The sequence below is a fragment of the Bombus terrestris genome, chromosome 3, assembly GCF_910591885.1.
Source record: "Bombus terrestris chromosome 3, iyBomTerr1.2, whole genome shotgun sequence".
NCBI classification, from domain to species: Eukaryota; Metazoa; Arthropoda; class Insecta; order Hymenoptera; family Apidae; genus Bombus; species Bombus terrestris.
The window spans coordinates 7,537,611-7,556,963 of NC_063271.1; the positions used below are offsets into that span (position 1 = coordinate 7,537,611).

Genomic DNA, 19,353 nt, shown 5'->3' on the forward strand with positions numbered 1-19,353 from the left:
TATAACAATAACAATATAATCATGATATAACAATAAAATATAGGTACAATACAACATATCTTTATAAATGTTATTATTACAAATTATAAATGCATAATAATTGTAAATGAATGTATTATAAGTTATATATTATACAAAGTTTATGTTATCACCTTGATTTACATCAAAACTGTTATCTGTAAGAAGATTTGGGTTAAAGTTGTATGGTTCCAAAGATCAAATAAATATTTTCTAGGTGTAAGTATAGGTAATTTTCAAAGATGAATGGGAACATATGTTCTTTTTTTGTTTAATTAATTATATGCTTTCTAAAAATATTTTTTATATAGAATTGTATTAGATTTTTTTTTTAATAGAACTTTTTATAGAAATAGTTTACAAGAAAAATAAAATTATGAAATGAAGATTTCGTTACTAATGTTAACTATATTTATAGGAGAGTTTCAACATAACGATTATTTACATAATGACATTTTCTAAATAAATAGAATGTCTTCATATCGACCATTGTAGCATAATGTAGTTAGCTGTTCTAAGTAAAATTAACAACAATTTTCGGGGAATATCTTTTATGGAGAAACAGTATATAATATGGACAACATAAGAAGTGTTTTTGAGTAATTACAAATATTGTTAGAGTACTATACCGATGAATGTAACGACGTATATGAATATTTTCATTATTTCTAGTAATGAAGAAATATATTAAATTGTTGATATAAGAAGTTTAAAGTTTTAGGATATTATGAGATATCTTTTTTATTCAAAACCAAAGTAACAGAATGATTCAGTTCCTTTAAATTTCAAATGAATCATGAATCAGTGTTAATAACAGTGGTTTTATGTAAAATAAAATAGGATATATTTTAAAAGAATTTAATAATATGATCGGAATGATTAATTTCGCAACAGTGATCATCTATGTTTATATTATTAGCTTTAATAAATTTGGACAGAGTACAAAAACTTGATTTTAATATACAAATATTTTTAAATCATTTTGATTTTATTTGAAACGAATTTTTAAATTTATTTTCACTAATTGCAAGAGTGATTGCGCAAATATTAATGAATGATTTTATTTGTATGTGTAATTTTGGATAAGAAATTACAAAAATTGTTTGTAAGATTTTTATCTTAAGAGACATAGTATCTAATAAGTAATGTTAATGTATTGAGTTTGGAAAGTATGCCATCAATTTCTGAAAACCAGATCAAGGATGAAACTATTAAATAAATTAGTAATCAACATTTGTATTTATTCATATGATCTATGACATGTATATTCATAATTACTATGAATTCATAAAACAATTGTACAACATTTGTAACAATACTTTTAACAACGCCTAAATTTCTGAAAAATTATATTCAGTTTATGTTACAAAATAAATATTTTATTTGTGCTTTTGGTTACGTATAATTTTATATTAGTACCTTGTATACATTTACAATTTTTTAAGTTACATATGCAAGCTTCATATAAGTTTGAAATAAGAGTCTCTGTTTCTTTTAAATATTTATATAATTTTAATTTACATAAACGTATATAAAAACATTGATTTTTCATGCAGAATGTATAGCTAGACGTATAAATTTAGAATTTTAATATAAGATGATTTAATGACATACGTTATAATATACACATATTATATTAATGAATGTAATATGTATTATAGTGTATATATGTATATTACAACGTATATGTAGTACAAATTAGCACAATTCCAACCCAGAAAAATAAATAACGTTTATTTCTTTTTTAAATAAAAAATATTTCATTCTGACTTTAATGCGACGTATTTTGTATCTTATATATATATTGAGAATTCTAAAAAGTATAAATTTATATAAAAATTATATATAAAAAATAATAGTGTGAAATTATACAATTTAATTACTGCTACAATTTACCCCAGTACAAAGCAATTTTTTGATTTAACATAATGAAGATGGAAAACCTCTTCACTTCATACGTAAAGAGTTGCAGCAAAAATTGTTCCCATGAGATTTCTTTTTAATACAGGACAGAATTTAAAAACGAACTTTTCCTTGTTGTATCTGGTCATAAATTTCGGTAGTCAACAATTGGTATCCAGATTTTTCATTTAAATAATATAATTTATCTCCTATCCTATTTGGATTGTATCCTTCATTTACAAGATCTTTTTTTTTCAATTTGAATGTGCCTGAAATAGTGATTAAAAATGGCCTTTCTAAGTTAGAATGGTTTAAGCTTATAATATTTAATTTATAAAATAGTAAAAGTGTAGTCTGCATAACAAAATGTATTATTTTTCAAGATATGAATGAAAAATTGATATAAAAATAAAAATATTTATAAAAGATATTATATAAGTAATTAATTTTATAATTTAAGTATAATTTTGAAACAGTTAAAATAACATTCATAAATAACAAATGATTAATTTACGACTATTGATAAAGATGATTTTAATATGATTATCAAATGAGTTTAATAGAGATATGTATACAAAAATACCTGTGAGATCAATTTTCGATAAAATCCTAATAAATCTAGGTACCGCGTAAGTTGCTAAATGTTCCTTTAAATCAACTGATAATTTATTAATGTCTAGCGTAGCTTTTTCATCATATATTGCTGCCATTCCAGCTTTACCTTCAAGGCCTGGAATCTATCGAAAAATCGTATGGAAATATAATTAAATCTATAAACTCATAGCGTAGAAATAAAGAGTATTTAAAACTTATTAAACTCCATATGTAATACATATACTACATATATAAATAAGACATATATAAAAAATATTCCTTATTAAAAAATAATAGAATAACTATTATAAAATATTATTTTTAATATTTTATTTACCTCAACTCCATATACAATGCAATCTTTATAACTAACAACATTACTGATAATAGCTTCGACTTCAGATGTAGACACATTTTCTCCTTTCCATCTAAAGGTATCACCTGTTCTATCCTTAAAGTACAAATTACCAAATTCATCTGCTATTAAAATATCACCTGCAAGAAAGAAATGAGCAAAATTTAGATGACTATTTGTATTAGTAGTTTATAATATTTATTGTATTTTAATGGAACAATTGCAATAAAGAAATATAACGCAGAAATATTAAATAGCTTCTCTTAACAAATTTTACATTCTACAATTAAGTTAGAATAAATTTATACCAGATATAAATGCTGAATCGCCTTTGGTAAATACATCATAAACTATTTTTTTTTCTGATGCTTTTTGATCTACATATCCTAAATATGCTCTGAATGGATTGTTCGGTATAATTTTTCCAATAAAAACACCTGGTTCATCTGAAAATGATACAAGAAGTTGTAAGGTGAAAAAAAGATAGTTTCATTACAGTTCAAAATGTGAGGTGAACGCTTTAATTCATATTTAACAAAAATACTTACTTGGTTTACACAATTGACATAAACCTTTTTCATTCCTTATAGGTTCTCCATCAGCATTGACTTTTATAATAGAAATAGGATAAACTGATGGAACAATTCGAGATACAAAACCAATAGCTCCAACAGTATTGTCGATGTTTACTAGAAAAATAGGATATGAAATATTAATATCATACAATTACTACATACATTAATAAAATATTTAACTAATATATTTTAACTACTATAATTTTATAAATTATATATCTTTCTTAATCGTGTGAGCATATGCATATTTTTACAAACTTCACTTGATACTTTACTATCACTTGATTGGTCATTCAGTACACAAAATAGTCATAAATTTCAATATATTTTTATTAACGATTGGTATAGATAATAGGAATTCTTACCTATATTAGCGTTGCCTTCTGTTGCTCCATAGAATTCAGCAATTTGTGAAATATTAAATCGTTCTACGAATTCGCGCCATATTTGTGGTCTCAAACCGTTTCCAAACATCAGCCTAATTTTGTGTTGCTTGTCTTCCGGTTTTGGAGGTACAGCTAAAATATATCTACACATTTCTCCAATATATTGACCAACCTAAAAATTAATTATATATATTTGCTTTCACATTCGTATTTCTTCAAGGATTAATCCTCTTTTTGAATAAATATCGTAGTGAAATTTAAATTTATTTTCTTTCAATAACGATAGAAAAAAGTTAAAAAGCATAGAACTTACTGTACAATTATATTTGATGCATTCAGCGAAGTAAGCACTTGCTGAGAATTTTTTCCTAATTACAACTGTTGCACCATGAAGAAGAGCTGCACCAACAGCCATTACACCACCTGCAGTGTGATACAATGGCAATGGTGTATAAATTCTATCCGAACTCTTAAACTTTGCCAACATAAATATACCAGTTGCCATAAACATAAACCTAGAACGAATTAGAAAATCAATTAAATAGCATTAATTATAATTTATGAGAATTTTAATATTTTTTACCTAGAATTGGTTATAACTGCTGCTTTTGGAAGACCAGTTGTACCACTGGTGAAAATATATACTAATTGATCGTGGTAAGCACCTTTTTCTTCAAAAACTGGCGCAGCCGAAGAAACGTTGGCCATAAGAGTATCCAAGTCATTGTCATTTAATTTTGATGTCTTTGAATTTGGTAAACTACCGATTCTATACAATGGAAACTTTGGGTCCAAAGAATCTATAATATCTGATATAGCTAAAACAATTAATAATTATAAGATAATTATAAATTAATAAATATAAAATAAATGTTTTTAATAAATATGAAAGCTTTTGAAACGAGGTAAAGTTAATTAAGAATTTTCAACTAAAATACAATATTTTATACAATCAACATTTTTTGTATTCTTGTTAGAGGAAGGATATGTGTGAAAATCTGAACATCGTAAAATTTCATAATTTTTACATCAATAGTAAGCAAGTGCATGAGTACAATGTCTGACAATAAACGATCTGTTTCTCCTTATTTTTCTATGCATACTGGGTTCTCCTCTTACATCATAATTGTACTGATTTAATTATAACTTGTTATACCCTGTCATATGTTTTAATAAGTTTAGTGCATGAAAAGTTATATCGAAGCAAAGTTCATCGGATCTAAGAAATTTTAAAATTACTCATTAAAAATACCCATCTTCTATTCATTTAAACAATGTATATTTAAGTAGTCTGTTTTTAATGTAATAAAGGATAATCTAATTTATGATTCTTAAGTATAGTTTTGAATCTAAGTGTAGCTTATACTTGAATTAGAAAAATTTACGTGGATGTATGTACATACGTATTCAAAAAATTCTTATTAGAATCTTTTTACAATTAATTTACCAGAAATGGAAATTATTTAGGTCTGAGATGGTTTTACTTGGAGTAAAATATACTATAATTTTGTTGTAAAAAGTCACGTGTCCACTTATCTTCATCTTCAAATCTCCGAAATGCCAGGATTTATAAATATTTATTTAGACCTGTGGTTTTGGCGATTTTGAATGTAACTTTATTTTGATTCATTCTTTTTTACCGAAAATAATATTGACGTAAATCGAGGTGACAATACTATACGACGTACGCTGTATATGAAAATAGATATAAACAATAACATAGCTATAATGAAAAGATTAATGTAAGAATAATTTTTAAAAATTAATGAGAGAGCGCAAAATGTGATCTGCAAAATTTTGTAGAATACATTTCATACAGTAAATCTACATTGTTTATAATTATATTATTATAACGAAAAGATTATTTCTTAATCTGTAAGAAGTTTCTATAGAGTATCCTCGCAATTTTTATAACGATAAACATCCTTAAGAATTCTATTCAAATCATTGGCATTGAAATTTTGCAAGTAATAATTGTTATCAACAATTTCACAAACATAACTGAAGTTTATTGACAATAAAGATAAACGTAATAGCTACTAGAGTTATGCAATCGTTCATAAAATAGAACTCGAGTCCAATCGGCTACGACACGCAACCGAACACCTAATTTTCTTTCATTCTGGGGTAGTTAGTTCTATTTCCTATTATTACTTCAATCATTGTGACCAGAGTTATTAGCTGAAAGGATCCACACGCAATGGAAAATAAATACATAATTCGTTCTCAAACGAAGAGGTGACAAATTATACAAATTTGTGCGAACAACAAAAAGCATGAAACAATTGACCTTAAAATTGATAAAAATTATTTTAACGATATACGTATTAATTTATGATATGTGTGATACTACTACGACAAGCATAATGCTTAATTCTTTATTTAATTTGAAATTCTAAATCTTCCAATTTCTGCAATTTTTCGCAAAAAGTATATAGAATTTAATATTTATAAACGTAAATGAATTATGCATTTAGAATGATTATTTGTGATTATAATTTAAAATAATTATCAATTTAGACTTTTCTTTGATTCAATCAATGAACCTTGTCCAAATTTATATCATATATTGATCAGTACTCAGATAATGTTATTTAAAGAGATAAAAGTGATTTTGAATTTTTATCGAAGAACAGAGATTTTTGATATTGCACTTTGTTGCCAATTCAGTGATAATTAAACTCTTGTTTATGATATTTTCTTGTTAGATTAACAGAAATATCTATACGATGTAAAAATAAGGTGTTAAAATGAAAATACAGATAAGTGGAGGAACTGAAGATTAATAAGGACATAAGCTAAACAAGTCGTTACAAACCAATCAATCAAATGATATCGAGTTGAAGATAATTACAATGGTAAACCATAATCAATTATAGCTTTTCCTTAAGTAATTAGTAGAGATAACTGATAGACGAACGGAGAACAAGAGAACTCTTTATCAAACAAATTATTTCATAATTAGCCATAATTACATAAATCTTCTTTTGTCATTTTCTTCATTAAATTTATATATCAACTTATAGATTATTTAAATATTTTATTAAACAGAATTTAAAAGCCACCATAAATTAGCGTGACATTTTTACTTGAAAGTAGTAAAGATATTAAATTTAAATATTCATGGTTGAGTATTGGTAAATTCTACGTCGTAAATTATTAATAAATAATACCTAACGAATGAAATTCTAGTTGTACGAAACGCACTATTTAGCGTGCACTTGACCATGTGCATATTTTATACTGTTAACCCTTTCACTACGTCAAGTTGGCCCCGTTTGTGGCTTCAATATACAAGACAATTGAATCGTGAGACTATATTTTGTCGTAAACAGAATGTAACAACATGTAAACCATTATTCATGTTATTTCGAGTCAACATGTAACGAATTATAAATAAATAAATAGTGAAATAAACAAATTTTTAAAATTATTTATTACTGTAGTTTTATGTGAAAAATTTTTAAACAAGAATGTGCGTAATTATCTATAAACATCGCATTGAAAATTTTACAATACTAAAGTTATCAATGTATACTATACACGGTGAGAAAGTCTTAGAAGGTTTTAATTAGAACCGTTCCTAAAAAGTTTGTAAACTAGAAACAATTACGAATAAATAACGTTATAAGGAAAAATATCTAAAAATTCATTTCTATGTAATATCACATGGATTGGGCTATTAGGCAGATAAAATGTTAGTTATTTAGCCAAAGTCATTGCAGATATCAACCTGAAATTTTCAGATGTTGAATGAAGCAGAGCTGATAACTTTTTTAGGGTGTAAGATATTGTGGAGGTGAATTTCTTAAGGATAAAAAGGGTGCTAGCCCCATCTTTTTTAAATGGGATGGAATATTAATTTTCCGATATTCGAATAGATGCTATCAAACCTAACAATCTTTATATAAAGCATGCTTTTTTCATTTTACATAGCTAAGGAGTTATAGCGGAAAATAAATTTACGCTAGAGGAGATCCGTGAAGATGTCGAAAGATATCAAAAGCCTATCCTCTTATTACTGTAAAACTTCACGATTCTTAAGGAATGAATATGAATGAATCAATGAAAATCAAAGGATCGAAGGTAAACATTACTTTCGAATAAATAAAACTTTAGTTTTAATTTTAAAAATAATTTTTGTTACGCTTACCATCGGTGAAATCTGCTCCATAAATAAGAGCTTGACACTTGGACACATTGATGCTATGCTGAAGAGCAGTTTTACGAAGGTTGGTGTTAAGAAGTGGTATTATTACTCCCAGTTTACTCAGACCAAGCCAAAGGGCAATAAATTCCACCCGATTCTCCAGAAGTATGCCAATGACATCGCCTTTACGATATCCGTATGTTTTGAATATCGTGGCGACTTTATTACTATAATCCTCCACCTGAAAAATATTTTATTGAATTTTATTAGCCTGGGTAACACGTGGACAAAAAATAAAGGAAGAAAGAAATATGAAAATTTTCAAGTGTTATAAATATCATGTCATAATATATATCTGACATTTGTGTATATTTTTAAATACTAGTACTCATAAGTATCCTGACATTTTAGCCAATTTATAGTAATAATACATGAATGTTAGTAAAGCGTCTAATTAATGACAAGCTAATAACCAAAAGTCAATCAATCAATACTTATCGCCTCTCTTTATAGGAATTTAATTATTTTGTTTAAAGATTAATGATTCGAACATGAAAGTTCTTGGAAACTAGGAAGATATTACTGTATAGATGTAACTGTTCATTTATGAACAAAAGAAAAGTATGCATTTAACTATGTAACGGTAACAACTTTACCAGCCATAGCGAAACATTCTGAACTACTATACTTATACCCTTAGATATAACTGTTACCATTAAAAAATTAGTATTCAGGTATTTTTATCTGAAGTCTAATATTATGACTAGACAAGCAGGTAAAGACTCATGCTATAGATAATAGACATACATATATAATATATATAATAGTTAAGAGTTAAGTGCTGGACAGTAGATATGGAATAGTAAAATAAGGGTAAAATAAGATTGTGTGCGTGAGTGGATGGATGTATGTGTAGATGATTATGTGAGAGTGCAAGGCAATAGAAAAAATAATTGTAAACCGAGTTTCTTTCGCGGCCAACAGGCTAAAAATAAACTATGTCACTGCAATTACTAATATCATATTTTCCATATTGAAAGGTAAACGATAGTTTATGAATATTTATGTATATTATCGTTACTGACGTCAGAAATTGTTCTTGGTTATTTTTAATGTTCATTAAAATTACTAATAATCAGTATTTAGCGCTAACAATCACTATGACGATAGCTAAAAACAACTGGAAAGAACTTCTAGTTATTGATAATGATTACTGATAAATGGTAATCAAAAACTATTTTCGCCAAGCATAACGGTTATATCTGTAATAAAGTTAAAAGAAATGTCTGTTATTAGCAATGGAATTTTCCACATTAAGAAAATTTTAGACATTTATCATAGTTATCTATAATGAAAAAAAACTATCTATACTAACATATGAATTCTTATATCATAACTTCTTAAATGTTATTAACTAAATAATGACTTCCGAAGTTAGAGGTTACATCATACGACGAAAATTATATCTCTATGTATAAGTGAAAATGTAATTATAAGATTAATTTTTGTCTTTAGCATAGAATTTGTAGTATGTAGTATCTTTTAGGAAGGGTTCAATAACCCATGAGATAAAGTATTTTAGATTTATTAAATCATAAAAGTTATCCAATTTTCTGAACGGAAAGGAAATGAGTCATATTTTACGTTATTCGTCTCATCCTGGCTTATTTATAAGAGCTATATGCATCCTCTCGTATTTTTATCATTATAGCTGTTATCAGTGAGGTTGGCCCTTTCGCGTTATATCTTTTTATATAACGCAAATACAAACAATTGGACTATCATTAAAATAACCCGATTGAGTAATTTACTAAATAGTTAAATAACATATAGTATTATTATAAAGTATAATTAATATAATTATAATAAAATAATACAAAAGTAGTCAGATACTAATTAGAAAAAGGGATGATAATAAGGAGACTGAATAAACTACATTTATGTTAACAGATATTTTTGAGTTTCTTTTTGAGGAAGGATGATTAAGAATTTTGATAAAATTTACCTGTTGATACGTCCATTCTTGATCTTCAATAATGAAACAAACTTTATTTGGATGCCGGCTAACATGTTGTCGAAATACATCGGCGATGCTTCTGTTCTTCCTCTCGTGACTGCGGATAATCCAAAGAACTTTTATATACCGTGTTATAGCTCTGAAAAAGTTAAAAATGTTTACGTTAAAATCATTCATCAATACATATATATATATATATTACAAAATTTTTTAAGATTTCGCTTATCAATCATAAAATATATTTTTAAATTTTATGAAGAGTGTCTATACTGAAAAATAAGTCTTCACTATTTAAAATTTATAAATTTTTTTTAGGCTTTCTAACAAATAAATTCATTTGAAGAAAGTGAAATGCATTACGAAAACAAAAATAGAGAACATGATTATCGATACTTTGTTGCGTATTTCGTAGTGAGAAATACGGTGGAGAAGATATCGTCATTGGTTGATATCATTATTCTTTTATCCTGGCCCTTAATCGATGCCACATTCCGACATTTTTATAATTAATTGTAAAAATATTAATTAATCACTACAGTGGTCTCTTATTTTGTTCATAAATGTATCTTGTTTAAGAATATACGTATTCGAAATATTAGTAATTAAATATTCTAAGTACCTCAAACAATTAATACAAATATATTACTGTATTATATTATTTTATTACATTTATTATTTTTAATTTACATACATAATTAATATATATATATATGTAATACTATATGTAAATTAAACAGCGAACTTACAACTCAATTGAATTGTACTGTCATCCTTATATAAGAAACCGAGATTTGTTCACTAAACAAATAGCGTAATTTGTTAACACTAAATGCACATATTGAAAAAATAGCAACAGTGGAAAATGAAAAGTGGTTATTAGCAAATTCTTGTTAGGTAAAGAAAATATGCATATTACATAATGCATGTCTCATACATTTCTCACTTGATCTTAATAATTATACGCGATGACGAACAAATACTTTGCATTGAAAATATCAGTATTAAAACTAGTTTTTGTAAGTTTTATAAATATGTAAACATATTCTTATATTATAATTATAGTTACGTTTAGAAAAAGACACAACTATGAAATCATCATTGTACAGCGTCAACTATGAAAGTTATATGATAATAAGGATTCAGGTGATTGATGATTATCTTCATATTATACAGTAAGAAATATATGTATTGTAGGAAAAAATCAATTAATTTTAATTATTTGATTTTAATTAGAGTCTAATCTACAATTTAAACTGGATTAATATTTCTCAGTAATAGATCTTTTAAGTAATCATTCAAGTAATTATAATAACTAATAGTAACCAATTATAATTAACATTATGAACTGTGAATAGGTATATATCAATGCATTATATTTTAAAAGCATCGTATGCAACATAAACTTTGGATTATCTGTTTCTCTTAAGATTTTACCTATAATACAAATCGATCCGAAAAATATTCGGACACAAGTATAATTTGAATTATTTTCGAAATTTCAAAATGAATCGTATAAGTAAAAATACGTTTTTGATACCAATGATATTTGTATCAGATAAATGAGCAATGTGTCACTAAGTACAGAAGCGCCATGACGTGCCAATCCAAACCTATTCTCCCGCTTTCATGTCTCTGACCCCGTCAAAATGAATTTGAAAAGTTGCAGGTTTTCCTTGAAAACAGAAGTGAAAGGAGCTGTCAGAGATTGGTTACGGTCACAGTTACAATACTTGTTCAAAGAACAACGTATTGGTACCTCGGTTGGTGGTTCACAGGGGACATCACCCGAGTATGACACGAGCCAAAAATATTCGACACATACTTTGTTATCGACAATCTGCCACATTTATGGAGCGAATCTTCTATTTCTAATATTACTCGAGATACTTCAGAAAATATATTTTCAACCCCAACTTTAAGAGCCTGTTAAAAATATGGACAATTGCTGATAAAGGAAACATAGACGTAGAATATTTTTGGCTGCACTATGCATCTGTAAAGTTTCATCAAAATCGCTGTATCACACTTGGGATCTATGATACTGTTTATGGGGATTTCTTTTAACTGGCGTCAACAATGTCTGTTCTAGACGTTACGAACGACAACTTTTTGAACACACCTTATAGTGGAAGTACTCATAAATATGAAGGAAACTTAATCTAACTAGTACTAGTACTGTGAACTTTGTGTGTGTAAAGCCAAGTATGCGAAAGATATAAGTAGGTATGTGTGAGTTACAGAAAATATCGTAAAATAGAAAATATTGTATTTTATTATTTATTTCGCGATGTAAATAATAGATTAAGAGAATTTAAATTTTAAAAAAAGTAAAAAAAGTAAAAGAATTTAAGTTATCAACAATTTTAATGTACGCTGTGACAATTGAATTGTAACATGAATCAAACCTGTATGCACCTTAAAGAAAATTGAAGTGCTTGGTTGGTTCAATGGACCAGTTAAAGCAACGAGAGAAATCCGTATGCTACGCACGTCATTTTAAACCATTTGTCGCTGATAAATACTAGATTCTGTGCAATTACTTGCATAATGTACACGTGCATGTAGTCAGTTAATGATTACAAAGTATCAGTTAATGATGATAAAGATATCTAAGAACTTGAGGATCAATTTCACATACGTATAATCGCTATGTCGCGAACATAATATTTGAATAAGATAAAGAAATCAAATATTACGTTCGAAGCATTTTCTGTTTTAAGCGTAAATATTTATATTTGAATTGGAATTTTCCCAGATATAGTTTGTAGTATATTTTTAATATACTGCACGTTTTTAAAAAATAGTGCGTAGATGTTGTAAAGCTCTATATTTTTGTTCATATTATATTAAATATTTATTTAATAGTTTTACTTAATGATCTATAGAATCAATTAAATAATAAAACTTATTATTTTAGATTTATTGTCATTAACATTCAGCGCCTTCAGCGAAAATGATTAATGTATGCAAAAAAAAAAAAAAAAGAAATATATTATCAGTTTTCTTAGAAAATTGTTTAGGTAATTTGCAAGCTGTGACCGATGATAAAACACAACGTTATGAACAGACAAACTCAATGTAGAAATAACATTAGATTCTTGTACTACATGAAATTCAAACAAATGTTATAATACACGGAGTTTCAAAATGTCAAAAATTGAAAAATTGCAATACAGAATTATAGATAAACGTCATAAAATAGAATAAAATCTGGACACGTAATAAAATCAAATATTATAAGTAAATTTGAGAAATATTCTTAGAAACCTAAGTTATTTTAGATGTTATATGTTACATTATATTATATATTATATTATATTTTTTATAAATACAATTATATATAATTGCCTGAATCAAATAGTAATTTCTTTAACCTTCAAGTATTGCTGACGCAGATCGTCCAAAGCAACATAGACAGATAAGTAAGTGTGTAAATCATAAATAAATTATTTATGAAATTTTAAATGTAACATGTATAGCATAACTTGACACGTGTAGGTATATTGCACACTTGCTAGAGAATTTGAACATTGAATTTTTCGAGTTATCACTATGAAAAACTTTTTTAGAATTCTTTATAATTTATAAACTGACAATAATAAAAACAATGTTCAATCCTGTTCTCCATTATAGCCGCTAATAAATTTGATTAACAAAATAACAACTTGTTAATTTTAATTAATAAAGTTATCGATTGTGGTATTTCCACTTTTTAGGAAATGAATGTTTTTGAGTTATATCATTTATGAAGCAAGATATATCTGGTACATGTATTAAGAAATCAAACTGTATGCTATGCATATATATAAGTTCGTCGCTCGTCAATGAAGGGTTAATCTCGTGTGACCTTGAATGATGTTATGTCATGTGTCGTTGAACTCGTCTTCATAAACGCTTTCATGAGTTATAAAATAGAATTGTGAATGTCCGTCTCATACTACTAAAAAAAAAAAAAAAACAGAATAACTTTTTCAAATTGAAAATTACCTATACATTTTGGATGTTGATGTAAAATAAAAATGTTTGAATCGTCAGATTAGTCAAACTCTACTTTTGTTCGATGTATTTAATATTTGCAAAAATTATACTGAAAATTTATAATTTTTATATAACATAACATAATGTCGAAATCATAAATTTATAAAATGTACCTAATCAAATGAATATTTCAAAACGCGAGTTTGTGTTGTGCAATATGGTTAAAAAACTCACTCACGTATGTATTCGTAAGAGATTCTGTTGAATAAACTTTTTAATAAAAATACAATATAAATGGAAGAGGTGAAACAGCTCGTGTGATATAATTAACTTGATAGTTTCATCTTTTACAAATTATATAATCAAATTAATTTATTTCTGGATATGGTATTTCCAGAAACGTTTACCAGAAGAATATGTACGTCATTCATTATGCTCTTTTTCCTAGTACTGACGACACTTTCATATCGTGAATATGTTAGAAACATATTTTCATTTCTGTATTAAATTTTCATATCGATAATGAATGTTCATTACTGGAATACATATAGGTTCACCACAATTTTATTTATATGTATATAAAATATTTATATTAAGAGTAGATGATATATTCTCAAAAACTCGATTAAGATATTAAGAATAAATAGAATAATGATGCGCATTTCAAACAGGAAGTCATTAAATTCACTGTAGAAAGAGATCAAGTAATAGAAGCATGATCAATGTTATCACAGATGTTTGTAAATAATACCAGTTTTACGTAATATAATATAAACCACATTCTATAATATGTTGCACTTAAATTATGATCCATGGTGCTAGTAAAGTTTTCTTTAGGAGAAAGCCAATCTCCCCCAACGATCTAATCGTAAATTATTTATCAGTGATAATACGTACGTGATTGTGATTCTAGCTGCATGCTATCATGGAAAGTCCATGAAAATAATTCTATTAAAAATAATATTATTGTTACATAATAATTTAAATATAGTTGAGTCCTATATACCATGTTGTACTATCACTTGTTACAAACAGATCATGATTCTAATTGTATCTTTTTGGAAAAACAAAAATAGGTATATTATTTTACATAATGATAGATAAGATTGTACTCGTGAAATTAAAAATTATTGTCAATGATCTTTGAACAAAGAACTTTTTAACAGTCAAAATTACGATTTAATTCATATCAACTTATTCAGGATAATAGCATTAGATACTGTAATATCATTTCAATTCGGTTCATTTATTTTCAATTTTTTAATTTAATTAGCATTTGTCCATGCTTGTTTTTACGAAAAGTAAACAACGAATACTATTCGTTTACGATGCTACTCCGATATTGTTCATTTAGGGCAGTGCAGAAATATAATGTAATGTTACATTACAGATATAAATATAAAATAAACTGTTTTAAAAATATAATATAGACTTATACTGTAAAACTTTTAATATAAAGTACAAATTTAATACAAATTTAATATTAAGTATAGCTAATGACATAAACAATTATTTTTATATTTTTAAATACTTTTTCTATTTTGCAATATTTTTATATTTCTTCCTGTATTTATAATTAAATTGATAGACCTGTGCTTTATTATTATGAACTTTGTAAATCCGTAGGCAATGAAAAGTAGTTTATTTTATACTAAAACTAGTCGTATTCTTATAGAAATTTGAATATAATAGATTCATGAATAATTCTGAAAAATTATAATCGTACGAGTTCAGATACATTTCAACTTTGATCTGGATTGTATTCGATAAATAGCACTATATATAAATAGAACTCTTTTATATCAAATTCAAGGAATAAAAAAAAAGACAAATGAACAGTTCGAGTGCCTATAATTTACTGTTAGAAATTTGTCAATTAAAAAATTAGATAAAAAAGAATTTCTGGTTTATAGTTCACAGTGTAAATATAGTCAATAGTAAATAGTATACATATATATATATATTGTTAGTATAAAATAGAAAAAGTAAGTAATAGTATTTCATTTTATTACATCATTATATGTATATAGCTTGAAAAAAATTATGTCAGTTATCATTATCATCCGATTTGTTACACTTCTCAATTAAGATATATAAAGCTAACGATATATAAATGTCGACTTAATTTGTGTTATCTATGAATTTCCGAGGAAGTAAAAAATAACTAATTTGAATAAGAATGCTACAAATTCTTAAGATTCTCTAGTTATTCAAATCAAATTAATCTGTACATAATTGAATAAAGAATATTATTCATGAATTTTACATCATAGAAAACATCTAAACTGAATTTTAATTATATATTTCTTATACTGTTTTCGTAAAAGTTCATTAATAGATAATCAGGTAAATGTTGATACAACTAATATTTTGTAAATAACTTCTGTAATATTTCATATACGGTTTTAACTAATTTAACGCGGCAAGAAATCAAAGAGAGATTTAAAATTCAATTTAAAAATATACAGGCGGTTCGAAAAATTATAATTAGCGATAAATGACAGATAATGTTAAGGAAACAAAAAATAACAAAAAAACTGTGTTTTGTATGTTTCACAAAAAAAGAAGGAAGATTGTTTATGATTATATATCAAATAGAAAACAAGAAATACAACAGACAGAGGAAAGATTAAGGAACGCAGGTTAAATAAGGCATATGTATTCGATTTTATGAATGAAACGTTTAGTTTCTGTAATTAATATATGTGGCGATATAACTATAATATATTATATATAATATATTATGTTTTTTCAGCCTTTAAAATCGTCTAATATGATTTTTTTTATTGTTAACGAGCAAGAATTCTTCGACTGATCGTTCACGTGTCACAATGTGCATCTATTATCTCTTACTTATTCTATTATCTCGTACTTGGATTAAAGATTGCCTATTAATGCATACTTCATTTAAATGGCATTATTGTGACACAGCTGTAATGGCTAAATGCGTTACTTTAAAAATCAATTTCCTTTGTGACGATTTCACAATGCAGTTTGACGTTAAACTTTTATCGTTGAGTCCATAATTTACTATTGAGACGTCAGTACCACGTTCTCACACGCTTAACATGAAATACGAATGAAAATGTAAGAAAAGGGTCATATCTTTTTTTTTCAGCAAAATTTAATATTTCAAAATATGCAGTATATTACTTGTAAATATAAAATAAACTGCAATAAGATTGACAGAAGTGTTAGTGCTTGAAAACTTTAATGATAAACAATTCTAAATGACAGTCAGATTTTATAACTGTGTTAGTTTTATTAGTATTATAAAGTGATTATTTATTGTTGAAACAATTGTTAGTTACAAGCGAGGGATATGGGTTTCAATTACCGTGCAGTTCACTTCCCTAGTAGACCATATTGATGAAAATTGAACAATTATTTTATGAGAGTAATATAAACATTAACTGTCGAAGGTCGGAACTATTCGTTTCACGTGTCGCTTGTCACACGAAACTTAGGTCTCGTTTACAATTTAAAATTTTCTTTTCCTCTCAATCATTTTCTTTTTTCAATAAGAAATTAATATTTCTATATTGTATTACAAATTAAATTTTATTTTGGGATTACTATATTTTCTGATAATAATTTTCGAGTAAAGATCAGAAATACCAACTTTACATTTAAGAAATTCTCACATCTAATCCAAACTCAAACTCTATCTTAAACCAACCCATCTGAAATCTAACCTCAATTCAAACCCAACTAAATTTATTTATGTATAAACTCAACGTCGTGATTTACCGCTTTGTGAATGTTATCCTCCTAAAAGGAATGTAACTGTCGAATTGGAAGTTTCTTAAACTCAAACTGGTATTTTTGGTTATATCAATGAGTATTATCTAAAAATAGAGATCGGTCTACGTAATCGGTCTAAAAAAATTGTTGGTGTTCTAAAATTTAACTATATTACGCATTCATGTGTATTCCTTAAACGAAGATGTACATTTAAGAAATGTACAGTTATCTGCTGTACTTATGCCGCCAAGATCCCACATTCAAATAAGAAAAGGAACATTTTAGAAACTGTCTCAGAGCTATTTGATATTTGACGAAAATATAATAATTAACTTAATTATCTATTATGACATGTTATAATTGATTCCACTATATCAAACGTTTCAACATTCTACTTAAAATCATCCTCCTCCTTGAAGATATGAAATTTCATTATCAAAACAGAATCACGCGTTTTCTAATTATAAATATCTGCGGTAATTTAGAGATCTTCGCATGGATATACACGATGAAGATGTATACTATCGACGAAACTTTAAAGAAGCAGAGAGAAACTTGGCTGACCGTGCGAGAAGACCAACTTGGAAAGTCATAGACTGACCCAGTTTTCAATTTAATCGAACGGATTTAGAACGAATCGAAATCGAAAACTTGAATCTGTGCGCGTTGTCAAAGGACGAGGATGAGCCGGATGAAGAGGAATGCATACTCACACGAGGTCTCTGGGTGCAGTTTTCAGAGCGACGTAAAACCATCGAAAACGTCCTCCAGCGACTAAATACGCGACGAGAACGACAACCAGTAGCTGCACGAAGAAAATGGGGCCTATATATATGGCGAGTAGTGACAAACAGGCGGTCAAACTCGATATCAGAAACATGATGAGTGTCAGGCGGCAAAGCAAGCGACAGACTGCCTTCCACTGGCTGGCTGTACTCCTTTCCGTTCCTCTTTCCGTGCGCGTCCTCGTCTTTGGCGTTGTTGTCGTGGTTGCCTCCGTCCCCGCTCCTGCATGCAAACACGCACATATGTATGCGTACAACGCTTGTCCGACTACAGTCGCGACTCCTATTCTATCGTCTGCTACATTCGGCGTACCTATTGGTTCATTGTTCGCTGTTCCGACTTCCACTTCCACCGCGATACTCGACACATTTGACCTGCTGCTGCTGTTGTTCCTTAGTTTATCCTCGAGCTCGACCCTGCTCTCGGCCGACGTCGACGTCCGCGACGAAGACGCCGGCCGCGAACAGATCGACGGCGAGAAGCCTGCGACGTTAGAATGAACTTCACCTTTTTCTACGTCCTGTAACAAATGCGGTAAACATAGTACACACGTAATTAATACACACGATGTTTGTTATTCGTTTACATATACAAGGTGCTTCACAAATAGGTAGTCAAATTTTGATATCGTATTCTACTCTTCCCAAAGATCAAAAGAAATCGTAGAATATAAATATGGGACAAGGAATTCTTCCTTCTCGAGAAATACAATCTGTCTGATAGCTTGATAATAATAAAAATACTGAATTGCTGCATGTAACGAAATTTGGAATATGTCGATGCGAAACGTCTATTGTTGCAGAAGGAAATCATTTTCAGCAATTTCTTTAAGTAAGTTTTATATTTTT

At 27.4% G+C, this 19,353-nt stretch overlaps 1 protein-coding gene across 1 annotated transcript in view; it reads right to left on the reverse strand.

Annotated features, from left to right (window-relative positions):
* Positions 1 to 1,944: 1,944 nt before the first annotated feature.
* LOC100652097 (long-chain fatty acid transport protein 4) overlaps positions 1,945 to 19,353 on the reverse strand; it is a 30,220-nt gene continuing 12,811 nt past the window's right edge. Inside the window, exons 2-13 of the mRNA XM_012318394.3 lie at positions 18,818 to 19,025; positions 18,433 to 18,727; positions 9,986 to 10,136; positions 7,984 to 8,221; positions 4,414 to 4,648; positions 4,144 to 4,345; positions 3,810 to 4,002; positions 3,418 to 3,558; positions 3,178 to 3,315; positions 2,852 to 3,009; positions 2,504 to 2,657; positions 1,945 to 2,189 (exon numbers count right to left, since the gene is read on the reverse strand). Coding sequence (XP_012173784.2) covers positions 2,035 to 2,189; positions 2,504 to 2,657; positions 2,852 to 3,009; positions 3,178 to 3,315; positions 3,418 to 3,558; positions 3,810 to 4,002; positions 4,144 to 4,345; positions 4,414 to 4,648; positions 7,984 to 8,221; positions 9,986 to 10,136; positions 18,433 to 18,727; positions 18,818 to 19,025 — 2,268 coding nt within the window. The 3' untranslated portion in view covers positions 1,945 to 2,034. The remainder of the gene's footprint in view (positions 2,190 to 2,503; positions 2,658 to 2,851; positions 3,010 to 3,177; positions 3,316 to 3,417; positions 3,559 to 3,809; positions 4,003 to 4,143; positions 4,346 to 4,413; positions 4,649 to 7,983; positions 8,222 to 9,985; positions 10,137 to 18,432; positions 18,728 to 18,817; positions 19,026 to 19,353) is intronic.